This window comes from Leptopilina heterotoma, unplaced genomic scaffold, assembly GCF_015476425.1.
Source record: "Leptopilina heterotoma isolate Lh14 unplaced genomic scaffold, ASM1547642v1 Lhet_325, whole genome shotgun sequence".
Taxonomy (NCBI): domain Eukaryota; kingdom Metazoa; phylum Arthropoda; class Insecta; order Hymenoptera; family Figitidae; genus Leptopilina; species Leptopilina heterotoma.
In genome coordinates, this window is record NW_025111019.1 from 514,254 (window position 1) to 535,548 (window position 21,295).

General features: G+C 34.3%; 1 protein-coding gene across 2 annotated transcripts in view; it reads right to left on the reverse strand.

Moving 5' to 3' along the window:
* The window catches only part of LOC122504920 (protein KIAA0100), a 61,862-nt gene that overhangs the window by 3,031 nt on the left and 37,536 nt on the right, over positions 1-21,295 (reverse strand). For both annotated transcript variants that reach the window (XM_043616265.1, XM_043616264.1), the window contains one exon: positions 258-3,639. In XM_043616265.1, coding sequence (XP_043472200.1) covers positions 258-3,639 — 3,382 coding nt within the window. The remainder of the gene's footprint in view (positions 1-257; positions 3,640-21,295) is intronic.

The following is a 21,295-nucleotide window of genomic DNA, read 5'->3' on the forward strand; positions in this document are numbered from 1 at the left end:
AATATAATTGAATTTTTCAAAATAATTGAAATTAATTGAATAATCAAATTTTTTGATAAAATTCCTTGTAAAAATTTGATGAATTTCAATACTTTAATTTTAGAATTGAAAACATTTAAAAAGTGAAATTATTAAAAAAGCTAAGAAACAAAAAAGCAAACAACAACTAACTTTAACTTGACCCCCCCTCACCCCTTACATCCTTACGTAGTTTGTGTATGGCACCTTAATGTAAAATAATACAAAATATCACTTGCCAATTGTGAGAGGAACCACATTAATTTCGAAATGCTCCTTAACGGAAATCCCAGCGACCGGCGCCTTCTCCCTGCAAAAGACCCTCAACGCCCTCTGTCGATCCACAGGCATATTACTCTGAAGTTCCGTCGGTACCAACACCTCCGTGTAAATTTGATTCGGCAAAAGGTTCGTCATCCGCACATAGCCCAATTCCAGTAAATGTTCCACCGAATCGTCAGTCTTGCTAGTTTTCGTGTACAAAAAGTTGGTCAGTATCAAGTCAGCAATTCCCAGCAGACCGTCAGCGTCCGTCAATCTCCACTGTGCGTGTTTGAAGCATATTTCCGCCGCTCTGGTGACCGCCGCCGATTTGTCCTTGAGCGTCGCCGTAGCCGTTGCTGGCGTCGTCGTCTCCTTGTAGCAACTCAGCATCACGTCCAATTCATCGGCGCGCAAATTCAACTGTTCCTTGCACTCAAAAACCCTCAGCTCCAGACGTTTCATTTCGGTTTTTAGTTCTTCGCTGTGATCGTCAGCTAGGGCTTTGTGAACCAAGTAGGTTTCTTTCTCCAAGCGTCGAAGTTTGGAAACTAGACCGCGAACGATGTTCTGTAGTTGCTGAATTGGGCGTTTTTGATCCTCAGCAGATAGTTGGAGTTGGAACCGCATTCGCTGGAGACGTTCGAGCGCTTCCTTGCGACGGGGTTCGACGCATAGGAGAAGATTGTTGACGACGTCGAGAATCATCGCGTACTGGAGGGAATTGGTGCAGACGTCGAGATCGTGGTGCATTAGAGTGAAAGCGTCGGCGGCGGAGAGTTCCCGACGCTCCCAAAGAGAGACCTCTTCGCCAGGCGGAGGGGGAACTTCGTCCAAAAGGTCCGCGTCCAGAGCCTGTCCATAGCCGACGTAGATGAATTCGCACTTACAGCGGGAGACGATCCGCTGCAGTTGGTGCTGCAATCCGCCTCCACCGCCGACGGTCTGACTCACTACACCGCCAACGCTCTGTCCCGAACCCACCAGGGCTGGAACGTCCGGCAAACCTGAAATTACGGTCGAATCCTTCTCCTGAATATTGTCGAGCGTGAGCCACATAATATTGTCAATGATATTTCCGTCCGTGTTCGCACTGACCGTCGCGTAGTACTGCATACACTCCAGGGACCCAACCCAAGTTGTCTTCGACACCAGCGTCCGGTCCTTCCAAACCGGTCGGTGGATCCTCTGCAGAATCTCCGCCTTCGCCGCTGAGAGAATAACGTAACCCCGGGTTTCGATCCCCTTGAGGAGAACCTGACTATTAACCAGCGCGATTAGCCAGTTTTTGTGAAGAACATCATCCTGGTGACACGCGGCAAGTCCTCGCAGTTGATGCCCCCGGGTCTGAACCGACAAATCGTCGCTGAACGCCACCGGTTTATTGCCAGCTTCCGCAATCAGCCGCTGGAGCATTTCGGCCGCTTCGCCCTGTTGCGGTTTGACCACCGTCGATGATGGCGTCACCGGGGTCGGCGTCTTCGAATTCGTTCGATTCTTATTCGGGGTCGAGCTCTTCTCCCGGTGAAAACCCTTCAGACCGAATGTGGAGAGATTCTTCTTCAGTTGCTGTGTCTTGATGAAAGAATCAAATAGCGCGAAGGCGACGTCGCGGTTAGTCACGGTCCAAGCGCCTCGGAGGTCGTGAACCACCAAACGATGCGTTGGAGTGTCGCCACTAACCCCGGCTACCATGGCCTCCCTGCCGTAACTCACCCGCTCGACACTGAGGCAGTAACACTTCTCCACTGGTTGGCTCATCGATTCGCTTTTTCCCTCCTCCTGGAGCGCAGACTTTAGCCAAATTTCCGCATCGCTGAGCTCGCAGTTCATGTAGACGACTGACCACTCGGCCCGGGGTCGATGAATCAATCCGTCGTCTATTGGGTGCAGCGACAGGTTGTGTTCCGAACTGCAACCGACTCTACCGCCTGATACCTCGAAACCCCGTTGCATCGCGAAGGACATCCAGTAGCTCACGTGGAACCGATGGAAAGCTAACGTCAACCGCACCTTACGGTAATGTCGACTAAGTTGCTTCTTCCTAGCCCTTGTGTTTTTAAACAACGCCCCTTTCCTCGTAGGTCTAGTCGCACCCGAGAGGATGAATTTCAAGTTCTCGAACCACCGGAGCGTACTGCCGTACAAAGTGGCCGTAGGAGCACTCGTATTGTTAGGAGAACCGGTCGGCTTCGTCTCCAAAGACAGTCGGACGTTGAGATTTTCGGACCGAAACGCGCGAAAGGAGTCGTGTTCCTGATTACTTGAGTACTCTGGCAAACGGTCTGGAGCACAAGGTATTGCAGCGTGATGATCCCGATGGTCTCCAAGACAAACCCAAGCGAGTTTCATACTCAGCCGAACGTTCGGTAAATGCAGCAGACGACAATCGTCGTACTTACTAGCAGTTCGCACGTAGACGTCCAGGTCCCCTTTAATAATAATCTTACCGTTCGTCCAGTCGAGTTCTAAGCTCGACCAGGTTAGTTCCATCTCCTCAGTGGTGTTATAAGGATCCAGTGACGCGTGAAGCAAAACCGTCAGTTGCTTCACGCAGAGTGTCAACCGCCCATGAAGCATCAACCTCATCTTGTCCCAGAAAGGCAACGGAGGACTTGGGTCCCGCGACGGATGGAGTATCTTCTCAAAACTAAGATTACACTGCGCAATCACCGGCTCCCAACATGGTCCAAAAGCGTACTTATACTTATCGATATCCCAGTTCAGATCGTGGTAATACTTCAAGGACGTCATGCCCCGTTCCACTTGAATATCAGGCCAAGGGGCGCCGACCTCGATCCTAACGGTCCGACGCGCTCGAGGCGGCGCCAACGCCTCGGCCCCTGCGAGTCTTCCCCAAATACTAAGTTCCTCAACAAGCAGCAGCGGTTGAGGAAAGTCCCGAAGCTGCAACTTCCACTCGGCACACTTGAGGGAAATTCCCCTAACCCAGAGGATACTAAACTCTAAACCATCCTCAGGCCAGGGGGTTTCGAAATCCATCTCTTGGATTGCTTTTGTCGCACGTTCGATACCGTCGATTGACGGATCGGCGAGAGCGAGAATCTCGAGGTCCTTCATTGTCCAAGCAAAGAGGCATGTTCGGGAAGGACCTGCTCGCTGCATTTGCTTCCAGCGTTGGACATAAATTTCCGCATTTTTCTTGTCTAAACTGGTGTAGAGCTTCTCAACCTTTTCCTCCGGCAGAAGGAAGTGAGTTCGACAGAGTTCCTCGACCTTTGCTGCAAGCATCGCCTGACGCTTCAGACTCTCCTTGTACTCGTCCTCAAGCAGTTCGTGAATGTCGCGCAAACGTACCTCGAACGGATCGTCACTCATCTCGAACACCCATTCTTTAATCTGAAAAGTAGCATAAAAGAAGAAAAGGTAAGTTTTTATTTATATTATTGTAATTCAAAACTTGGAAAAAAACTAATGTGAAATTTATTAAAGTCATATTAAACTAAGTGAGCGGGCAACGCTCACTGTTTTGGTTCTAAGTTACTCGTCCACATAAATTAAAACTAATGCATAAACAATAGTTATTCGACACAAAAAAATCAGATCACATTATTTATATTTTAAAACATTTAATATATTTAGTCTATCAAATATCTATTGTAATGAAAAAGTTTCGTTTTTCTCTAGAAAAAAATAAAAATTTTAAACACGTGTTGTGAACGATGAACCCGTATGATATTCAAATTTAAATAACTTAAATAAACAGTCCACATCTGAATACACAAAAAAGTTTAGTGAAACAATAAAAAAGAAATCTTCCTAGGAGAAAATCGTGGAACAATAATTACTGTCAAGATACACAGGAGTTATGATTTATTACAACAAATATTTATTATTGCTTAAATAATATATAAATACCCGAAACATACATGGTAGGTACAATATTATTATTTCCTACAATTCTTTTTATACATCGTCAATCTATAAAACGAAAACTATTATCAGTTTTAGGTTCGAGAGACAAAAAATCAAGAACTATATTAAGCATCTCTGATGGAGGACTCATCAATCTTCATTCAACAAGCACCAAACTTTCAATTTCTTTCTGCTTGTCACTACATTACTATACTTGGTGTTTATTTTTACAACAACGATTTGATAAAACTTGATGAAAGAAATCAGTCTGTGCCGGTACTAAATACACTATTTGATTACATCAACAATTCGGAAAATGAAACCCAGGCTAGATATCAAATTCTGAAAAAAGTATTGAAAGGAAGTGATCTTTACGGCGGTGGAGAAAATGAAACACTTGACATGAAATACATCGACGAAACGTATCACTACATCATTAACACGGTTCTGTTTTCTCACTATGGAAACATTAATGGATATTTGGCAAAAATTATTAATAGGGCAGACAGTGTAAATTATTCGGCATTCAAAGAAATGGTTCTACGACATCTTTCTGAAAGTTACACCACCAAGGAATACTGTTCATCAGGAAATTACAGTTCGAGACTTTCTCCACTGGCAATTAATAAAATTTACCAGGACCACATTTTGCCAAACTTCCCCCAACCGGAAGAGGACATGAGCATACTCGACGTAAGTTATATATACGCAATGGTTGGTTTAAAAATTGTCAAATCCATTTCTGCTGAAGTGACAAACTTTACATTCAAGGAATATATTCTCATTTCACGCGAAATTGATTTACAAGATTTGAATGACGAAACCAATCAAATGGTTTTAAAACTATTCAAAATTCCAGCATTATTTTATTACGCCTTTAATAACAAAGATGAATTTCGGGAAACTGATCAACTTATATTAACAGATAAATTTTGGAAGGAAGGTTACAAAAAATTATTTTCATACATTAGCTTAACAATAAATAATGAAGTAGAAAAACAGATTGTGAACAGTTTATATTACAAACTTGAGAGACAAATTCATGCTCTGCAAAGTCGAACAAATCTTGCTTATTTTTTAATAAAAGTATACTGTAATTATGGAACAGAAGAAGAAGTCTCCGATCTGTATATAAGTGTATACAAAACCTTGTATAAATGGTTGGCAAAACTGATACTTCCTAAACGATGCAATTCCGATATTCCTGATTTAGAAACTGCATATAATGAACAATTTACAGAAGTCGAAAAAACTTATAATGAAATTGAGAGAAATTCGATTGAAAAAGTCCTAGTGGATAGTAAATTATCAGACATAATGGATTTAAATTCTACTGTCAAACTTGGACGACTTCCTCTACCATATACGGTAGGTTGTAATCTCTGTGCACCTATACCACGACAAATGAACAAAGACATATACCTTCTGTTTACCATCATCAGAATAAATGAGGATTCGAATTATTACGCATTGAGACAAGAGAATAATACCCTCAGTCTACTTAGCAGCAAAGGAAACGAACGCAACTTCGCAAGGGCAGTTTCTAACGATTCGTCTTTAAAAATGGAAAACAGAGTAATTTCTAAAATTCTGAAATTCAAACATGAAGATTATAAATTATTTGTTCAGAGAGTTGCGGACATAAAAACAGAACAATTTATAAGCGGCCTTAAAATGTACTATTATGAAGAAGAATTGGGGGAGAAGTTTTTAAATTTCTTCAAATCTCTTATACCCTTTTATAATTGCGTTGAAAATGTTAGAGCAGACAAAGTCGCAGAAGCTGGTTTTAGTTGTAGTTTAGATGTGCTCAGTCTTATTCCATTCGCCGGTTTGGCAGCATCATATTCAGCAAAAATAAGCAGCAGTTTATCAATAAACATTGGCAATATGTTTTTGATGACTAATACTCTAGCAAAAACAGGAATTGTCACTAAATTACCGATAATGACAACGTTGTACCAAATTTCAAAAATGGCTGCTCGCACCATCGCTAAGGAAATTCTTAATCGTGCGCTCTTGAAAAATTTGTCAGTAGCCTCTCTTCGGACATTAGATCCTGGATTCGAACTATTTTACAAAGTAAGTAAATTTGGTCTTAAAAAATTTTCCGAACTGTTTCAAAACATAGCTTCAAGTGCGAAAAATTATTTTGCTGTTGAAAAAATTCAAAAGTTATTAAAATTTTTATTGAAAACTGTAAATCAGAGAGTACATTTAGTAACTGATCTAACAGGTTTAGTACCAAGAGTTATAGGTAAACGTGATGGTTATAACATCGTTAGATACATTTATCCCGGTGGTTCGCAATTTTTTGGACCTAAATGCGTAGCATCTTACGGAAGAACTGCCGAATTAAGAAGCATCGAAGGATATTCATTTCAAATTCCCGTTATACCGATTACAAATCCTGGTTCAACTTTTTACAAACAATATCTTCCTGAAACTGGAGAAGTATTTAAATTTAAACTAAAAATGGATAAAGATGACGTTCTCCACCGAATTGGTTACTTAATAGACAAAATGGTCATTGAAGGACGTAATGTAAACATATTACGTAATTATCATGTCTATCATAATACAATGGATTGGAAAAAGACCCCTAGTCAGGAGAAGCCTAATGATAATTTAAATCCACCTACAGAAGGAGAGACTTCATTAGAATTTCTGGAATCAATTGTAAGTCGACTGCATAGCCGACAAAATGCTATGCAACATAGTTTTCAACAATTCACAAATACTCGATTTCAAGATTCTTCAGAAGTGAACACAGCAATTGTAAAAATCGAGCAAGATATTCCGCAATCTTCATTACATTCGAGCAATTTGCAACAACCTTTTAAACTTGGAGAAGATATACCAACATCCGATGGTACAGTATCTCCTACAATTATAAGTAATACTGATACCCTCTCCCTAAGTAATACCAGGATTACAGGAACCAAAAGAGATATGTTTTCTTTACCGAACACTCAAGTAGCAGAAGAAACAAACATTCCACAAAAGATTAGAAGAATAGAAAAAATAGAACATCCAGAAATTACCTTACAATACATTCACAAGAAATTCGATGTCAAAATTCCAGGAACAGTACGAAGAGTACAAATATTATCAGAAGGACCAAGTACTTCTTATAAGCAAAAAGAAGATTTAAAAATTGAGGACAAGAATAGAAATCTTGACAAAATATCAGAAAATCCAATAAATTGTTTATATAAAATGGTAAACCTTGATTGTATACTAGGAACTTCAAGACAAGTAAGTGAATTGAATCCGGAAATGTACAAAAATATTATAAAGAACCCAACATACACGAGATATTTAGAAATTCTAACATTGTGGAAAGATAAAAGTTCAGCTTTTGTCAGAAAAGATACAGCTCAAATGAATTTTTTACGCACAACTGTAAATGAACTGGCCCTCCTTCAGCTGGATAGACGTATACTAATACCGAGTAAACTCTGGTGCAGTCAGATTATAACCGAACAGAAAAAAATCGATTTCTTAAGAAGCCTGAAAGGAGAGAAATTTTTCTTCAATGACATAACATTGCTGACAAATAACCATTTACAACTATTATTAACTAAACCAATTAGTCAATTATCCATAAAAACACAAGTGCTTTATCACTTAACATTTGACACTCCATATGGTTTTGTAGACTTGACTAATTTTCACGAGAAACTGCAAAATAATTATGTAACATTCAGCGACATATTCTTCACAGTAACGAATACTTATTTTAATGAAGATAAAAAAGTTTTGAATATTCTGCTCAAGAAGGAGAATATATCGAGAGATTATTGGATGTTTTTGAGACAGAAAAATATAAAAAAATTGGAGCAGGAGATGAGAATTATAGATTCCCCACGAATGAAAAGAATCACAGAAGCTGCCAACATGTTTGTCGAAGATGGTCTACTAAGTACTGTCAGAATATCCACTGATTTTCTATTAAATTACATTTTGAGTGCAAAGCAAAATACTTATCATATTGTACCCACTTACACTATGTTAGTGAATGATGCTCTAAAAGGAAGAAATTTGAATTACTATGATAACTGGAAAGTAGAGAGTAACACCTACATTCGAGATGTGTTAATAAACAAAAATGTAGATGATGTTATTGATTTGTCTGCAGCAACAAGAAGAATTCATGAGGTATACGATTCCGTTTATTTTCAAAATATAGAAGAAGCTTTCAGTAACTATAGAGGAATACAAGATGCTGAAAAATATTTTCGATTTGAGGATTATTATGTATTATATTCACATGTTAGAAGCAGATTCTTGACCAACGTGCATGGAATGAGACGATTGGAGGCAGCAATTAATCGACTCGCGCTTAGACAATGTGACGAGGAATGGATTACCAGACCAATTATGCTATATCGTACTGAGTTTATAACTAGAGAGATGTCACAAAGGTTCTTCAAGTCTTTTCTCAACGAGGATATTATTGCATTTGATCGAATGAGAAAATTTTCCAAATCAAAAGCAGTTGAAGTCGTTAACTTTTTAAATAGAGTTGGAAGTACATCAGAAATTCCGTTAGTGATGGAAGTTACAATAAAAAATCAAGTTGGTGTTGCGGACATTGGTCGTGCCCTAAACGAAGAAATTTCATTTCACATAGCAACATCGGATTTTCAGTTCATGATAGACAGAATATATTATAAAAAAATTTACGGTCAGGAAGTTCTGTTTATGAAAATTTCTGATAATCAGAATCCAGTGGAAGGAAGAATGGTTCGAATGGCAAACAGACTTCATGAACTATTTTCCCAAGATACTAAATTTTATTCCGAGTTGGCGTAAACTGTAAGATAATATTTTTATTGGAAGTTTAAAAATACAAATTAAAATAGAAGCTCAAAAATGTACTTTAAGCGTTAAAAATTGTTTGTTAATTGTAAAAGAAAAAATATTTTTTGTCTTGGAAAAATATTATATAATTTATTGTGCAATTACAATTTAAATAAATTTTTCAAAAAATTATAAAAAACTTGTAAACAAATTTTTTAATAATAAAGGATTTGAAAAAATTATATTATGATTACAGCCAATAAAATCCTTAGATAAAAGGTATTTTAATTTAGAATATCAGACAAAAATTGTGATTGTCTGTCAAATAAATTTGTCCTTCACTGTTATAAATAATACTATTAAACTTTTTTTATGTAGCAAATAAAAATAGTACTATATCAATATTTAATTCACGTGTAATAACTCATGTACATATGTAATGTTTAACGGTAAATAAAAATTAAACAAATACATCAATGTATACAACTGCACACACAATAAAAGATATAAAACAGTACATGACATTTTTCTTTTTCAGTAAAAAGTTAAGAACTATTATCATCAATAGTAATCATTTCGAAAGCGGCAAATAATGAACAAATTGTAAGTTATACCGATAAAATTTTCAATATATTTACTTAAAAGAAAAAGATATACTTTTATATATAAAGTATTCAAATCCATGAAAAGAAATATAACCCTTCGTTTCCTGAAGGAATTAAATAAATTTTTAACGTAATGTAACTTATTAAAACTAGTCCATTTTAAGCTTTAAAATAAACAGATTGTATGGATATAGCATTTCGTAAAATAAATACAACCTTTAATCAATGAAACACTTTAAATGAAAGCTTTAGACAGGATTGAATGTAGTTTAAAGTAAAAAGTACAATAGACTTTTAGATTTCTATATCTTATCAGAAATTTAAAAATAATAAACAGTTTCAGGATCAAGAAATAAAAAAACGAGAAGGAAACTGCAGAAAAAGTTAATATTAAGCATTAATAATGGATGACTCATCAATCTTTATACAACAATCACCAAACTTTCAGTTTCTTTCTATTTGTCACTACATAACAATGTTTGGTGTTTATTTCTACAACAACGACTTGATAGAACTTGATGAAAGGAATCAGTCTGTGCCGGTACTTAATACACTATTTGATTACATCAACAAGTCGGAAAATGAAACCCAGACTAAATATCAAATTCTGAAAAAAGTTTTGAAAGGAACTGATCTTTACGGCGGTGGAGAAAATGAAACACTTGACATGAAATACGTCGACGAAACGTATCATTACATCATTAGCACTGCTCTGTTTTCTCACTATGGAAACATTAATGGATATTTGGCAAAAATTATTAACAGGGCAGACAGTGTGAATTATTCGGAATTCAAAGAAATGGTTCTACGGCATCTTTCTGAAAGTTACATCACCAAGGAATACTGTGCGTCAGGAAATTACAGTTCCAAACTTTCTCCACTAGCAATTAAAAAAATCTACCTCGACCATATTTTGCCCATTTTCCCCCAACCGGAAAAGGACATGAGCATACTCGACGTAAGTTACATTTACGCGATGGTTGGAATGAAAATTGTCAAATCCATATCTAGTGAAGTGACAAACTTTACATTCCACGAATATATTCTCATATCACGTGAGATTGATTTACAAGATTTGAATGCCAAAACGAATGAAATGGTTTCAAAACTATTTCAAACTCCAGCATTATTTTTTTACGCCTTTAATAACAAAGAAAAATTTTGTGAAACTTATCAACCCACATTGACAGATGAATTTTGGAAAGAGGCTTATAAAAAACTGTTTTTATATATTAATTCTAGTATGCGAAAAATTGTAAATGATGCTTTACAAAACAGTCTTTACAAAAAATTGGAACAACAATTTAGTACACTGCAAAGTCGAACGGTGATTGCCACCATTGTACTTCAATATTATTGTAAATATGAAAGTCCATTTTATGTCTCTGAACTTTATATAAGTATGTATAAAACATTGTACAAATGGTTGACAAAACTTTTACTTCCTAAACATTGTGATTCCGATATTCCTGATTTAGAAACTGAATATAATGAGCAATTTAAAGAAATCGAAAAAACTTATAATGAAATTGAAAGAAATTCTATTGAAAGCATTTTAGTGGATAGTAAATTATTAGACATAATGGATTTAAATTCTACTGTTAAACTTGCAGAACTTACTTTACCATCTTGGAATGGTTGTAATCTCTGTGGACCTATACCACGAGAAACGAACAAAGACATATACCTTTTGTTTACAATCATCAGAAAAAATGAGGATTCGAATTATTACGCATTGAGACAAGAGAATAATACCCTCAGTCTACTTAGCAGCAATGGTAACGAAGGAAATTTTGCAAGAGCAATTGCTAATGATTCGTCTTTAAAAATTAACACCGGATTAATTCCTACAACACTAAAGTTCAAACATGAAGATTATAAACAATTTGTGCAAAGAGTTGCGGATATAAAAACAAAACAATTTATAACTGGCCTTAAAATGTACTACTATGATGAAACATTGGGAGAGAAGTACTTAAATTTTTTCAAATCTCTTATACCCTTTTATAATTGCATTGAAAGCGCGAATGCCGGTAGAGGTGGAGAAGCTGCATTCAGCTGCAGTCTAGATGTTCTCAGTCTTATTCCATTTGCCGGTTTAGCAGCAAAGTATACAGCAAAAATTAGCAGCAGTTTATCAATGAACATTGGCAATATGTTTTTGATGACCAACAGTCTAGCAAGAGCAGGAATTGTCACTAAATTACCGATAATGACATCATTAAAACAAATATCAAAAATAGCTGTTCGTACAATAGCTAATGAAATTCTTAATCGGGGATTCGTGAAAGATTTAGTTGTAGCTTCTCTTCGCACAATGGATCCTGGATTTGAAATGTTTTATAAAGTAAGCAATGTTGGATTGAAAGCATTCCGAAAACTATTTCGAAATATTCTTTTCAACATTAAAAATATTCCAACGGTGGTAAAAATTCAAAATTTGTTAAAATCTTTATTATTACGAACGGTGAAACAGAAAATAAATTTAGTTCCCGATATGACAGGCTTGGTACCAATGGTTCTTGCTGAGCATGATGGTTTTAACATCGTCAGGTACTTTTACCCTGGAGGATTCAACTTATTTGGACCGCGATGTGTAACATCCTTCGGAATATCTGCAGAATTAAGAAGCATCGAAGGATCTTCAACTGAAATTCCTGTTGTGCCAGTTGCACATCCTTATAAAACTTTCTACCATCAATATATTCCAGAAACTGGTGAAATACTTAATCCTAAAATAAAAATGAATACCAATGACATTCTCCAGCGAGTTGGATATCTATTGGACGAAATGTTTATCGATGGCCGTAATATAAAGATATTACGTAATTATCATGTCTACCATAATACAATGGATTGGAAAAATACCCCTAGTCAGGAGAAGCCTAATGATAATTTAAATCCACTTAACGAAGAAGAGCGTTTATTTCAGCAGCCAAATATACTTCTCAATGAACTTAATGCTAGAGAATACGTTATGCAACATAATTATCGGCAAATCGCAAACCTTCAGGTTCAAAGTAATTTACCAGGATGGAGTAGGAACGATCCACTACTTGCTAACACTGAAATTGCATCTACTTCTAGAGGACATGTACAAACTCACAATTTTCCTCAAATAACTACCAGAAGATACAGCGAATTAAGTAACATAGCAGGACAGAATATTCAACATTACGTGGATTCCGAACTTCCAGGAACTTCTAAGGAAACTGTAACAGAAGGAAACTACCTGCCACAGTCTATTGATTTATTATATTCTACAAGTTTAAGAGATCTTTTGAATACTGGAGAGCAGGCTCCTCCTGTATTTAATAAATTTATCCTTGATACTACTGCAACAGGTCCTAAAGCTATTGAGGTAATTCGTCTCAAGAATCCACAGAAATTGAAAAATCAAAAGTTCATATTACCTAAAACTCAAAAACCACAGGATGAAGTTACAATTTTTCCAGAAACAATGAAAAATAAATTCATATTCAAAGATTCAGAACCAGGTTCAGAAGAAGTTTCATTTCAAAATCAACATCAGATGCAGGATTCTAATTATGTTGATAAGGTCGCAGAAGTAGGAGTACCCCAAGAAATTAGTAAAAGTCTTGTAAAAAATGAAATCCAAATACAAAACCTAAATATTCCACACAAAATTGGGATAATTGAGCCAACATCAAAAGTAGTACCAGAGACTGAATACATTCATAAGAAATTTGACGCAGCAGTTTCAAAAAGAAAAATGGCCACACCACCACCAGAAGAAGCCTCGATTCAAAACCAACTCCAGCTGCATGATTCTAATAATGCAGATAAGGTTGCAGAAGTAGAACACCAAGAAATTAGTAAAAGTGAATTAAGAAATGAAATCAAAACACAACACGTAAATATTCCGGCCAAAATTAGGTTAATTGATCCAACATCAAAAGTACCAGAGACTGGATTGCAAGGAGAGTACAAAAAGATAAATTTCGATGATATTTCAAGGACATCAAAACAATTTCTACCAAAAATTGATCCAAACTTCTACAAAGTGATTATAAGAGAACCAACCTATACAAGATATGTCGATATTTTAATGATGTGGAAAAATTATGGTTTAACTTTTATAAAAAAAGACAAAATGAAAATAAATTTTTTACGCACATCTTTGAATAAACTGGCTCTTCTTCAAGGTAATACACAAATTTCATCAAAAATGCCATTGAAACTTTGGTGTACACAAATTGTACAAGGACAAGAAAATATAGATCTTATAAGAAGTTTGAAACTGAGACAATTTTTCTTTAATGACATTACTCTGTTAAGTAATGTACCACCAGGTTGGTTGGAAAAAGAGACAATCAATTCATTTTCATTAAGCACTGAAATACGTTATCACTTGACATTTGAATCCTCCTATGGTTTGGTAGACTTAACAGTATTTAACGAGAAACTTTACGATAATTACGCAACATTTAACGATGTGTTCTTTTTAGTAACGGATACATTTTTTTCAGCAAATAAAAAAGTTTTGAATGTTCAGCTAAAAAGTTTAGATATATCGAGAAATAATTGGTATCACATAAGACAAAATGATATGCGAACATTATTTCAGGAGGAAAAAGCAGTAGAAACTTTAAGAATGAAACAAATTGTAAAAGCAGCTAATTTCATTGCAGACAATGCTCCTCTAAGTACCGTTAGAGCATCAAGAGACTTTCTATCAAATTTCATGTTAGGTATAAAACCAACTTTTTCAAATTTTATTCCAACTTATGATATGTTAGCAATTGATTTTGTTTCGATGAACACAATGCAATTTTATAATAAATACAAAATAAAAAGTAACACCTACATTAAAGATGTGTTATGGAAACAAAATTTAGACGAAGTGATTGATTTACCTGTAGCAACTCGAAGAATACATGAGGTATATGATTTCTTTTATTTTCAAACTATAGAAGAAGCTTTCACGAATTTCCGAAAAATACCAAATGCTGAACAACGTTTTCGATTTGAGGATTATTATGTATTACATTCATATGTTAAAAATAGATTGCTAACCAACAACCATGGAATGAGACGACTTGAAGCGGCAATTAATCGACTAGCTATTAGACAATGTGACGAGGAATGGATTACCACTCCAATTGTACTATATCGTGCAGAATTCATTACTAAGGACTTGTCAGAAAGGCTTATAAAATCCCTTCACCCAACGAACATTGTTGCTTTTGGTACTTTTAAAGCCTTTTCTCCAACACGCGATGTAGAAGTGCTAAAATTTCTAAATAGCCTTGGCACTTCAACACAAGTACCTTTACTAATAGAAATTAATGTAAAAAGTCAGGCTGGTATTGTAGATCTTAATCGTGCGCTAAACGAGGATGTTTCATTACATTTAACAACCGCAGACCTTGAATTTTCATTGGAGTATGATTTATATCAACAATATATTTACGGTCAGAAAGTATTAGTGATGAAATTGGAAGATTGTCCAAATCCAACTGAAATAAGAATGATTAAACTAGCAAATAATCTTCATGAAATACTGTCCAAAGAAACTAAATTTTATTCGGAATTAGTTTGACCTTTGGAATAATTTCTTTTGATGAAAAATACATAATTTTTTTCTTCTGGAAAGAAGCGAATTCTATTACAAAGCATTTTAATAATTTCATTCTTTATCTAATGTATTCATTATACTGAAAAATGTTTTCAAGTGTTGATTCTTATCAACGAATTATTTATGACAAAAATTTAATACTTCAAAATCAATATTTGTGTTATATTTCAAATCGTTTCAAATAATGAGAAACTAAAATTACTATTATTTTCATTTTACATTATTTTTTAAAGCACATATAAATCAAAAGTATTCTATTGTTTAAAGCATGACTTGAGTAGAATTGTTATTTCAATCATAATATTTAAATACTTAATTTCATTAATATACGGCGAAAAATTGTATTATTGAATATTTAAATAAATATATAATGAGCCGAAGTGGAATTTAATTTATTATATTATATGTTCATATTTATTAGTAAATTTCCTAAATGTAATGCAAAGATTGCGAAATACTAGAGAGCATTATTTTTACATTAATTTCAGATTATACAAACTTACTCTTAATACACGTGTTACGGATGTAAGAAAACTGATTTATTACAGTGCTATATGATATATAAATGTTAAACAAATAAAACTATTAAAAACAACTGAACATACAAAAAATACGTTTAGCAAAAAGTAGCATTATTTCAATATAAACTCAAAGCTTAATAGCTACTTTAATAGTAGAAATCTTGAATGAACAATAAATGTAGTTAAAACTATAGCGGCTTTTAATCGATTTTCTTGGATTTGATAGACAGTAGAAAACATTGTATACAACTGTAAAACGCATCAAATGTCTAAATAAAGGTATATCAACTATGAACTAAATACTCTATCATCTAAAAAGATTATTTCAATTAGACACAGTACTAAGTATTATTATTTAGATAAAATAACTTTACAAACTACAAATAGAAACATATATAATTTTAGAATCAAGAGGCTAAGCGAGGAAATCAATAATAAAAAATTTAAATATAACGATGGATAATTCATCAATCTTTATTCAACAAGCACCAAACTTTCAATTTCTTTCTGCTTGTCACTACATTACTATTCTTGGTGTTTATTTTTATAACAACGATTTGATAAAACTTGATGAAAGGAATCAGTCTGTGCAGGTACTAAATACACTATTTGATTACATCAACAAGTCTGAAAATGAATCCCAGGCTAAATATCAAATTTTGAAGAAAGTTTTGAAAGGAACTGATCTTTACGGCGGTGGAGAAAATGAAACACTTGACATGAAATACGTTGACGAAACGTATCACTACATCATTAGCACTGCTCTGTTTTCTCACTATGGAAACATTAATGGTTATTTGGCAAAAATTATTAACAGGGCAGACAGTGTAAATTATTCGGCATTCAAAGAAATGGTTCAGCAACATCTTTCTGAAAGTTACATCACCAAGGAATACTGTTCATCAGGAAATTACAGTTCGAGACTTTCTCCACTGGCGATTAAAAAAATCTACCAGGACCACATTTTGCCAAACTTCCCCCAACCAGAAGAGGACATGAGCATACTCGACGTAAGTTATATATACGCAATGGTTGGTTTAAAAATTGTCAAATCCGTATCTAGTGAAGTGACAAACTTTACATTCCACGAATATATTCTCATTTCACGCGAAATTGATTTACAAGATTTGAATGACGAAACCGATGAAATGGTTTTAAAACTATTCTCTACTCCAGCCTTATTTTTTTACGCATTTAAACATAAAGAACAATTTCGCAAAATAGATGAATTCACTTTAAGTGTTGAATTTTGGAAGAACGCTTATAAAAGATTATTTTTATACATTAATTCTAACATGCGTAAAATTGTTAAGGAAAATCTAGAAAACAGTCTTTACAACAACCTGGAGGAGCAAGTTAGTAAACTTAAAAGTCGAACATACTTAGCCACAACAATACTCCATAAGTATTGTGACTATCAAAATGCAACAATAATTCCTGAACTGCATATAAGTGTATATAAAACCTTGTATAAATGGCTGACAAAACTTTTACTTCCTAAACGTTGTAATTCCGATATTCCTGATTTAGAAACTGCATATAATGAACAATTTACAGAAGTCGAAAAAACTTATAATGAAATTGAGAGAAATTCGATTGAAAAAATCCTAGTGGATAGTAAATTATCAGACATAATTGATTTAAATTCTACTGTCAAACTTGGACGACTTCCTCTACCATATACGGTAGGTTGTAATCTCTGTGCACCTATACCACGACAAATGAACAAAGACATATACCTTCTGTTTACCATCATCAGAATAAATGAGGATTCGAATTATTATGCATTGAAACAAGAGAATAATACCCTCACTCTACTTAGCAGCAATGGAAACGAACGCAACTTTGCAAAAGCAGTTGCTAATGATTCGTCTTTAAAAATGGAAACCGGAATAATTCCCAAAACTCTGAAATTCAAAAATGAAGATTATAAACAATTTGTGCAAAGAGTTGCGGATATAAAAACAAAACAATTTATGACTGGCCTAAAAATGTACTACTATGATGAAACATTGGGAGAGAAGTTTTTAAATTTCTTCAAATCTCTTATACCCTTTTATAATTGCATTGAAAGCGCGAATGCCGGTAGAGGTGGAGAAGCTGCATTCAGCTGTAGTCTAGATGTTCTCAGTCTTATTCCATTTGCCGGTTTGGCAGCAAAGTATACAACAAAAATTAGCAGCAGTTTATCAATGAACATTGGAAATATGTTTTTGATGACCAACAGTCTAACAAGAGCAGGAATTATCACTAAATTACCGGTAATCACATCGTTGAAACAAATTTCAAAAATGGCTGCTCGCACCATCGCTAAGGAAATTCTTAACCGAAGTCTCTTAAAAGATTTGACAGTGGCCTCTCTTCAAACATTAGATCCTGGATTTGAACTATTTTACAAAGTAAGCAATTTTGGTTTTAGAAAATTTTGTGAAATGTTTCAAAATATAGTATCAAGTTTTAAAAATTTTGTCACAGTGGAAAAAATTCAAAAATTGTTAAAGTTATTGTTAATAACTGTAAAAGAGAAAATAAATTTAGTAGCCGATTTGACGGGCGTAGTATCAAAGGTTGTGGCTAAACATGATGGTTATAACATCATTAGATACATTTATCCAGGAGGTTCGCAATTTTTTGGACCTACATGTTTATCATCATTTGGAAGATCTGCTGAATTAAGAAGCATAGAAGGATCTTCGACAAAAATTCCCGTTATGGCGATTACAAATCCTGATAAAACTTTCTACAAACAATACATTCCAGAAACGGGTGAAGTACTGAAATCTAAACTAAAAATGGATAACAATGACGTTCTCCACCGAGTTGGTTACTTAATAGACCAAATGGTTATTGAAGGACGTAATGTAAACATTTTACGTAATTATCATGTCTATCATAATACAATGGATTGGAAATACACGCCTAGTAAGGAGAAGCCTAAACAGAATTTAAATCAACCTACTGAAAGGGATAATTCATTGCAATATCTGGAAACTATTGTAGACCAAGTTGATAACAAAGAAAATGTCTTTCATCAATATTTTGAACAATTAACAAGTTCTCAATTTCAAGGTTTTGCACAAGAGAATGCTGCAATAAGTAACAATGCACAAATTTCTATTACTAAACCTCAAGACCCTTTACGAAACAATAAAGCAGAACATTTATTCTCTAACATAGAAAGAATCGATTTTCTACAAAGCTTAAAACCTGGATTTCCGGGAACATCGAAATCAAATGTAAAAATAGACGAAGATATTCCATCTAGTAATTTGCAAAAACTTTTTAGAGCTGTAGAAAATATTCCATCATCCGATGGTAAATTAGTTCCTAAAGTTATAAGTCATACGGATTCTTTAAAATTAAGTAATACAAGAATCGCAGGGTTTAAAAGAGATATGTCTTTTATTCCAGAAGCTCAAGGAGCAGAAGTAAGAAACATTCCACTAAAGGTTAGAAGAATAGACAGATTAGGAGAACCAGAAATTACTCCCCAATACGTTCACAAGAAATTTGATTTAATAATACCAAGAACAGTAGGAAGAGTACATTTATCAAAAGGACCAAGTACCTTGAATCAACAGCAAAAACAAGTAGTAGCAATTCAGGAAAAGAATAAAAATGTTGACAAAAAATCAGAGAATTTAGAAACTTCCTTACAATATCAGAATCAAATGAAAGAACTCGATAATATAGCAGGAATTTCAAGACAAGTAGTAGAATTGAGTCCTAAATTCTACAGGAATGTTATAAAGAACCCAAGATACACGATATATTCAGAAATTCTAATGATGTGGAAAGAAAAAGGTTCAACTTTTGTCAGGCAAAATAATGCAAAAATAAATCTTCTTCGCACAACAGTAAACGAACTCGCCCTCCTTCAGTTGCAAACACCTCTGCAAATACCAAATAAACTATGGTGTAGTCAAATCGTATTTGACCAAAAAAAAATTAATTCCTTAAGAAACTTGAAGTTCTTTTTCTTTAGTGACATAACACTCCTGACAAATAACCCTTTGGAATTACTGTCAAAGGATAAAATTGGAGAATTACCCATAAGAGTAGAAGTGATTTATCATTTGACAGTTGACTCTTCATATGGTTTTGTAGACTTAAATAATTTTCACGAGAAACTAAGAAATAGTTACGTAACATTTAGCGACATAATTTTTAAAGTAACAAGTACATATTTTAATGAAAATGGAAAAGTTCTGAATATTATGCTTAGGACTGGGAATATACCGAAAAATTATTGGAAGACTATGAGACAGCAAGATATGAAATATTTGGAGCAAGAGAAAAGAATTATAGAATCTCCACGAATGAAAAGAATTACAGAAGCCGCCAACATCTTTGTCGAAAACGGTTTATTAACTGCTTTCAAAACTTCCGCTGACTTTCTATTAAATTACATTTTGAATACAAAACCAAGTACTTCTAGTATCGTACCCACTTATAGTATGTTAGCAAATGATGTTATAGAAGGAAAAAGTTTGAATTATTATGATAACTGGAAAATAAAGAGTAACACATACATTAAAGACGTATTACGGGAACAACATTTAGACGAAGTGATTGATTTGTCTGCAGCAACAAGAAGAATTCATGAGGTATACGATTCCGTTTATTTTCAAAATATAGAAGAAGCTTTCAGAAATTATAGAAGAATACCAGGTGTTGAAAGACGTTTTCGATTTGAGGATTATTATGTATTACATTCACATGTCAAACAAAGATTACTGACAAACGTGGATGGAATGAGACGATTGGAAGTAGCAATTAATCGACTAGCTATTAGACAATGTGACGAGGAATGGATTACCACTCCAATTGTACTATATCGTGCTGAATTTATTACTACAGAGATGTCACGAAGGTTCTATAACTCTTTTTTCAAAGAGCATATCATTGCATTTAACCAGATAAAAGAATTTTCAAAATCAGGGGCTGCTGAAGTCGTCAACTGTTTAAATAGAGTTGGAAGTACATCAGAAATTCCGTTAGTGATGGAAGTAACATTATGGAATCAGGCTGGTGTTGTGGATATTGGGCGTGCTTTTAACGATGAAATTTCACTGTATGTTGCTACATCGGACTTTCCATTTGTGTTAGATGAAATATATTATAGAAAAATTTCCGGTCAGGATGTTCTGGTTATGAAAATGCATGATAACGACAATCCAACGGAAAGAAGAATGGTTCGAATGGCAAATAGACTTCATGAACTATTTTCCCAAGATACTAAATTTTATTCCGAGTCTTTTAGAACTTTAGAATAATATTTTTATTTTTTATTTAAAAATTAGTATGTAATATTATAAATTAGAACTCAGCTGTCGATAAACCGGTTGTATTGTATATAAATATAGAAACTACAATGTAAAACACTTGAATAGCTAATAAAAGCTCATGACGAGTGTATAGACCAATAAATAAATATTACACTCATAGATAGCTAAATTCTTCAAACGAAAAGTTATTTTAATTAGAAATAAGTAAACGTATACAGAAAATAATTATAACAGTTTGTCTAATATTTTTGTCACTTCTGAATTTCTTCATGTGGCACTTATATATAACTTCAAATCAATATTTAATTCACGTGTAAAAAA